Source organism: Coregonus lavaretus (assembly GCF_964263955.1).
Source record: "Coregonus lavaretus genome assembly, chromosome: 3".
In the NCBI taxonomy this organism is placed as follows: Eukaryota; Metazoa; Chordata; class Actinopteri; order Salmoniformes; family Salmonidae; genus Coregonus; species Coregonus lavaretus.
The window spans coordinates 27741961-27748936 of record NC_139990.1 but is presented as its reverse complement, the minus strand read 5'-3'; the positions used below and the strand labels follow the sequence as shown (position 1 = coordinate 27748936).

At 41.4% G+C, this 6976-nt stretch overlaps 1 protein-coding gene across 2 annotated transcripts; it reads left to right on the top strand.

Annotated features, from left to right (window-relative positions):
• The first annotated feature begins 275 nt into the window (after positions 1 to 275).
• On the top strand, positions 276 to 4959 carry LOC311109487 (NADH dehydrogenase [ubiquinone] iron-sulfur protein 5-like). Of its 2 annotated transcripts, XM_084152407.1 has the most exons (4): positions 276 to 364; positions 2901 to 3120; positions 4622 to 4755; positions 4892 to 4959. In XM_084152407.1, exons 2-3 carry the CDS (start codon positions 2905 to 2907, stop codon positions 4727 to 4729), a joined length of 324 nt encoding a protein of 107 aa, XP_084008533.1. In that variant the 5' UTR covers positions 276 to 364; positions 2901 to 2904; the 3' UTR covers positions 4730 to 4755; positions 4892 to 4959. The 2 variants fall into 2 exon arrangements, with proteins under 2 accessions (XP_084008533.1, XP_084008532.1); XM_084152406.1 differs by lacking the exon at positions 4892 to 4959 and having other exon boundaries at positions 4622 to 4856.
• The last annotated feature ends 2017 nt before the right edge of the window (positions 4960 to 6976 follow it).

Here is a 6976-nt window from a genome sequence, read left to right as displayed (position 1 = left end):
GATCTGTTATTACAATTTGTAGTCTATTACATTTTAGATTTAGATATAATTTATCACGAAGTAGGCTGGATGTAGTTAACTACTTTTTCAAAGTAACTTCAGTTTCTTAAAGGTAGCTTTAGTGTAGCTTAATTTCTTCCAGTGTTAAGTAATTGGTAGCTTGGTGAACAAAATGTTCTGTGTAGCTTCCCCAACACTAGTCATAGTAATGTTACAGTCAAATACGATTGTGTCCAGTCGGTTGAGACATTTCCATAGGATATTTACAGTAGTGTCGTAAATATAGGCTAGGTTGCCAAGCGACCATCTGATTTCAGGCTTAGCCTCGCTAAACAGAAGGTTAAAGTGACTTCTCCAAAACACGGTAAATAATGACATGTATACCATATTTATATAACGTTTGACCAGTCAACCCTAACATATTATTGTACATGCTTGCTCAACAACAAGGTGGGGAAAATTGTTTAGCGAGTCACCACACAGCGCGAACGGCCTGTGTTGTCGTTAGCAAGCTAACTAGCTAGCGTTTAGCTAACGTCAGTATGTCCGTTTATCAAAACAGCTAGCTTGCTAAACAGTTAGCTAGACAGTGAAATAAGTGCATGGTTGCTAAAATTGCTAGCTACCATAGCTATAATTAACGACGTTAATAATACTAGCTAGCTAGATAGATAATGGGCTTGTATGAATGTCACATTGCAACGTTGCCCCCTTGGCTAGTTAGCTAGCTAGCTAGCAATCAAACGTTAAAGTGGAACTGACAGCATTTTAGCAACATGACATCTGACTAAATTCTGTTCATATACACCCCCAGGAAGAATATGACACTTTTAAAAACATGTTCTGACAAACGGCTACTTAGATATGGTCATTTTAACGTTTTCATAAATTCTTAAATGTTTGGGAATTACAAATACTAAGGCATTTGTGAAAATTCTATAGCAATATAGTGGGAAAGCAGCCGTGCGTTTATAATAATAATAATAATAATATGCCATTTAGCAGACGCTTTCATCCAAAGCGACTTACAGTAATGTGTGCATACATTTTTAGGTATGGGTGGTCCCGGGGATCGAACCCACTACCCTGGCGTTACAAGCACCATGCTCTACCAATTGAGCTACAGAGGACCACGTTTGGACAATTAATAGACACTGCAGTAAATAAAAACAGAGTCTAAGCAGACCGGTGATAGCCAATCAGAGCTACAGTAGGCCTTTATGCAAACAAGCCATTTGCCACACAGACCTGCCATCATTCACTTTGAACTGGACACAGCGTGACTTTAGATCATAAGAACGCATTCGCCAAAAGCCACAAAATATACCTGAATGGATTTCTTCAAATATGTCAATACCATGGGAGTCCTCTTACATTTGGGAACTTTACAGTCCTATTGATAGAACAACCATGAAAAAGTAGGCTCTCTCTCTCCCTCAGTTATGCACATCAACAACAAGATCAACAACTAATGCTAGCCAGAGCAAGATGAGCTCAAATCTAACGAAGGAACATTACATAAATTGAGCACACTGCCATGCAATCTCCACAGACAAACATTGGCAGTAGACTGGCCTTGCTGAAGAGCTCAGTGACTTTCAACGTGGTACCGTCATAGGATGCCACCTTATCAACAAGTCAGTTCGTCAAATTTCTGCTCTGCTAGAGCTGCCCTGGTCAACTGTAATTGCTGTTATTGTGAAGTGGAAACGTCTAGGAGCAACCAAGTGTGGAAACGCGTTGTCTGGGGTGATGAATCATGCTTCACCATCTGGCAGTCTGACGGACGAATCTGGGTTTGGCGGATGCCAGGAGAACGCTACCTGCCCCAATGCATAGTGCCAACTGTAAAGTTAGGTGGAGGAGGAATAATGGTCTGTTGCTGTAGTTCCAGTGAAGGGAAATCTGAACGGTACAGCATACAATGACATTCTAGACAATTCTGTGCTTCCAACATTGTGGCAACAGTTTGGGGAAGGCCCTTTCCTGTTTCAGCATGACAATGCCCCCGTGCACAAAGCAAGGTCCATACAGAAATGGTTTGTCGAGATCAGTGTGGAAGAACTTGACTGGCCTGCACAGAGCCCTGACCTCAACTCCATCGAACACCTTTGGGATGAATTGGAACGCCGATTGCGAGCCAGGCCTAATCACCCAACATCAGAGCTCGACCTCACTAATGCTCTTGTGACTGAATGGAAGCAAGTCCCCGCAGCAATGTTCCAACATCTAGTTGAAAGCCTTCCCAGAAGAGTGGAGGCTGTTATAGTAGCAAGTAGGGGATCTACTCCATATTAATGCCCATGATTTTGGAATGAGATGTTGACGAGCAGGTGTCCACATACTTTTGGTCATATAGTGTACGTCGTGGAATGTTGAGTCAAATAGAACCTATTTTTAAAACCTCTTATGAACTGGGAATATGTTTTACTGATATTATGACTGTCTGTCTGTTTCATATCTGCAAAGTAGTTAAAACGCTGTCAGCTCCACTTTAACTAGCTTTCCCATTCATGTACTGTAATGCTAGCGCATATGGCTGGGTATGGCCCCCTGGGTTCACGAGAGCTAGTAACGTTAGTTAGCTAATTTTACTGAACATTTAGCTATTGTTCCTGAATTGATATTGATGCCTCCAGTTATATGAACAATAATGTACAGCTAGAGGGCGCTCTATACCAATGAGAAATGTCATACAGATTTCATCCACCTCCAACACATTGGGTGTATTCATTAGCCGAAGACGTAACGTTAGCAAACAGTTGTAAAACGTTTTGCAACGGAAACAATTTACTCCAAACGGAAACAGTTTTGCAACTAAAAAGATAGTTTTTATTGGACAAATTCAGAAACCTTCAGCATCACCCTTGCTCTTCTCCCCCCCCCCCCACCTCCTGCAGCATCATGCCGTTCATCGACCTCCAGGGGAAGTTGGGCATCAACATGGACAAATGGATGTTGATCCAGGGTGGAGAGCAACCATACAAACGGGCGCCGCGCTGCCACGCCTTTGAGAAGGAGTGGATCGAGTGTGCAGATGGCATTGGTCAGACCCGTGCCAAGAAGGAGTGCAAGCTCGAGTTTGAGGACTTCTATGAGTGCATGCACAGAGAGAAGACGGTGAGTGTAGGATATCTGAGCTGAAGAGTGTGTGTGTGAACTGTGAAGATAGATTGTGTGTGGGTTTCATGTCCTTTCCCAATAAACACTTATGATTTCATCAACCAAGACCTGTTGAAGAGTTGTCAGTTGATGTCCATGTCTTTGATAAAATAACTGCTTGTCATCCTACCTGGGTGTCCATCCTAGGGATGTGACAAATAGAAACATGTTCTTAAAGTTTAAATAAACATATTTTTTTATTGGTTTTCCAATTCATACAATTCCACGTGAATTCACAATGCAGCTGCACTGCTGCCAGCAACGGTCTAGGTCTCACGGTGCGTCCCTTTCAGAAGGTTAAGCATTGCACCTGTACTACCATTACTGTACCTCAATTCCACCTTGTAAAGTTTGCATTTCCTTCTCATTTAACTTCTCAAAGTATTGCCATACAGGACTTTGCTGCTGTTGCTTGCCTTTCTCTGCCATTTTTCCAACTGTTAACGACGATGACATAGTAGTGTAGAGTCGACTCCAAAATAATTGATTCCTTGCACGTCGACTCCCGGTGTCGACTCCTATTTCTGAGTGTCAAGATTCGTAGCGGAATCGACTCCTAAGATTCAGTATTTTTGGAGGAGACTGATTAGTTGCCGTACTTCCGAGAACACAAACACTCGCATCTTTCATAGCGAGCTAGCAAGAGAATGGCGGAGAGAGAGGGAAGGGCACAGTATAGGCAGGTCGGCCACCAGGCAGACAGTCAGAACCGTGCACTAGGCCCATCTATCGGTAATCAAAAGCTGTATCTCGCAATTCTTGGCTTGCAATGTCTCGCATCTTCAGTAAAGCAGGGCAAGTCATCAATGAATAGCCTAGGATGTTGAGATGAACAAGATGCAACACTTCTCACACCGTATCTGCACATGTACATCGCTTCGCGCTGTTCACATCGTGGTAGCCAGGGCACCAAAACAGCAGAGAAGTTGAGCCTTGCTCTTCAACGCTCTTATTGTTGTGGAAATTGACCCACTATGCTGTTTACTTTCTGCATCTACGTTTAAAAAAACGTAGTCTTTCGGTAAGGGATTTTTCTTAACGTTAAGGATCCCAATTTCCTTTAAACCTTTGATGTTTAAACATTCACACCCCTAGTCCATCCTGTCCAGCTCTACCTTTTTCTGTTGACTTCATGAATAGTTGGAGAAGGAGAAAGCTTTGATGTTGATTACCAAATTATGAGCAAATTATTGTTGTCAAGACTTATAGGAAATGCTTTTGTTGTTTGACTGTTTTTGTTGTTAAAAATACATTGAGTTGATCAATGAAGATAATTGTGATTTTGATCAGCAATGAGCTGAAAAAACACACAAATACCTCTAAGAAGTTTTGAGCTTGCGCCCCCCCAAAAAAAGTTTGACAGCCTCTCTCAATACTCCCTCTGAATGTGCAGTAAGTGTCTGACGTGGATATCTCTCTCACTCTCCGTGCGTCTCTCTCTCTCTTTCTGTGTCTGTAGCACAAGAGGCTATATGAGATCCGTAAGCAGCGGGACAAGATGGTGAAGGAGGGCAGCTACCAGACCCCAGCTCACCACACTGGCGCTCAGGCTGATGACAGGCCTTGACCCCATTTGACCTTGTTGACCACAAGGTGTGTCCCCAACTTGTGTATAATAATTTTTATTCAGATATCACTTTATTGTTCGTGTCTACCCCTGTACAAGTTTGCAAATAAATATTATTGACTGTGAATGTTGTATATTGACTTCCTCTTTCACCATTTTTAGGTACAGTGTAGGGAGAGATGATTGGAAGAAAGGGACAGAAATGTGAAGGTGATTTATAAAATGTGCACTTAGGTTTAAGTTTGATGTTCACTATATTTATGATCTTGGTTTGGAATGTGTTAATACTACAGATTTTATTCAATTATCTGTAATACCATACTAACTACACAATACAAGAAAATATTTTCTGAGCGTGAATGTATTCATTATTTACAACCCCAGATTGAGACTGACATAATGATTTCAAATTAGCCTACTTGTTTTGGGACAAAAATAGCTACAGGTGAAGTACTACAGGACTACAGACCTGAGAGTAGTGAGAATATTTTCTTCACATACCTGTAGAGTACCTTCAGAAAGTATTCCAACCCCTTGACTTATTCCACATTTTGTTGTTACAGCCTGATTTCAAAATGGATTCAATATATTTTTTTCTCACCCATCTACGCACAATACCCCATAATGACAAAGAGAAAATATGTTTTTAAATATTGTTGCAAATGTATTACAAATGAAATAGATACCTCATAAGTATTCACACACCTGAGTCTACTTTGTTGAAGCACCTTTACAGCTGTGTCTTTCTGGGTAAGTCTCTAAGAGCTTTCCACACCTGGATTGTGCAACATTTGCCCATTTATTATTTTCAAAATTCTTCAAGCTCTGTCAAATTGGTTGTTGATCATTGCTAGACAACCATTTTCACGTCTTGCCATAGTTTTGACTTATATCTACTTGAAAATCTAACTCGGCCACTCAAGAACATTCAGTCGTCTTGGTAAGCAACTCCAGTGTAGATTTGGCCTTTGTGTTTTAGGTTATTGTCCTGCTGAAAGATGAATTAATCTCCCAGTTTCTGATAGAAAGCAGACTGAACCAGGTCTTCCTCTAGGATTTTGCCTGTGCTTACCTCCATTATGTTTTTTTTTTATCCTGAAAAACTCCCCAGTCTTTAACGATTTCAAGTATACCCATAACATGATGCAGCCACCGCTATGCTTGAAGATATGGAGAGTGGGACTCAGTAATGTGTTGTATTGGATTTGCCCCAAACATAATTTTTTGTATTTTTCTTGTATATTGTTTTATTTCACCTTTATTTAACTAGGCAAGTCAGTTGAGAACAAATTATTGTTTACAATGACGGCCTACCCTGGCCAAACCCGGATGATGCTGGGCCAATTGTGCGCACCCCTATGGACCTCCCAAATTCGGCCGGATTGTGTTACAGCCTGGAATCTAACCAGGGTCTGTAGTGACGCCTCTGGCACTGAGATGTGGTGCCTTAGACCGCTGCGCCACTCGGGTGCCCATATCATATCACTTTGTATTCAGGACAAAAAATGAATTGCTTTGCCACATTGTTTGCATTATTCCTTTAGTGCCTTGTTGCAAACAGGTTACATGTTTTGGCATATTTGTATTCTTTACAGGCTTCCTTCTTTTCTCTCTGTCAATTAGGTTAGTATTGTGAAGTAACTACAATGTTGTTGATCCATCCTCAGTTTTCTCATGTCACAGCCATTAAACTCTGTAACTGTTTTAAAGTCACCATTGGCCTCATGGTGAAATCCCTGAGCGGTTTTCTTCCTCTCCAGCAACCAAGTATCTTTGTAGTGACTGGGTGTATTGATACACCATCCAAAGTGTAATTAATAACTTCCCCATGCTCAAAGGGATATTCAATGTCAGCTTTTTGTATTGTTACGCATCTACCAATAGGTGCCTTTCTTTGCGAGACATTGGAAAACTTCCCTGGAGTTTGTGGTTGTAAACTCAGCAAAAAAAGAAACGTCCTCTCACTGTCACCTGCGTTTATTTTCAGCAAACTTAACATGTGTAAATATTTGTATGAACATAACAAGATTCAACACCTGAGACATAAACTGAACAAGTTCCACAGACATGTGACTAACAGAAATTGAATAATGTGTCCCTGAACAAAGGGGGGGTCAAAAGTAACAGTCAGTATCTGGTGTGGCCACCAGCTGCATTAAGTACTGCAGTGCATCTCCTCCTCATGGACTGCACCAGATTTGCCAGTTCTTGCTGTGAGATGTTACCCCACTCTTCCACCAAGGCACC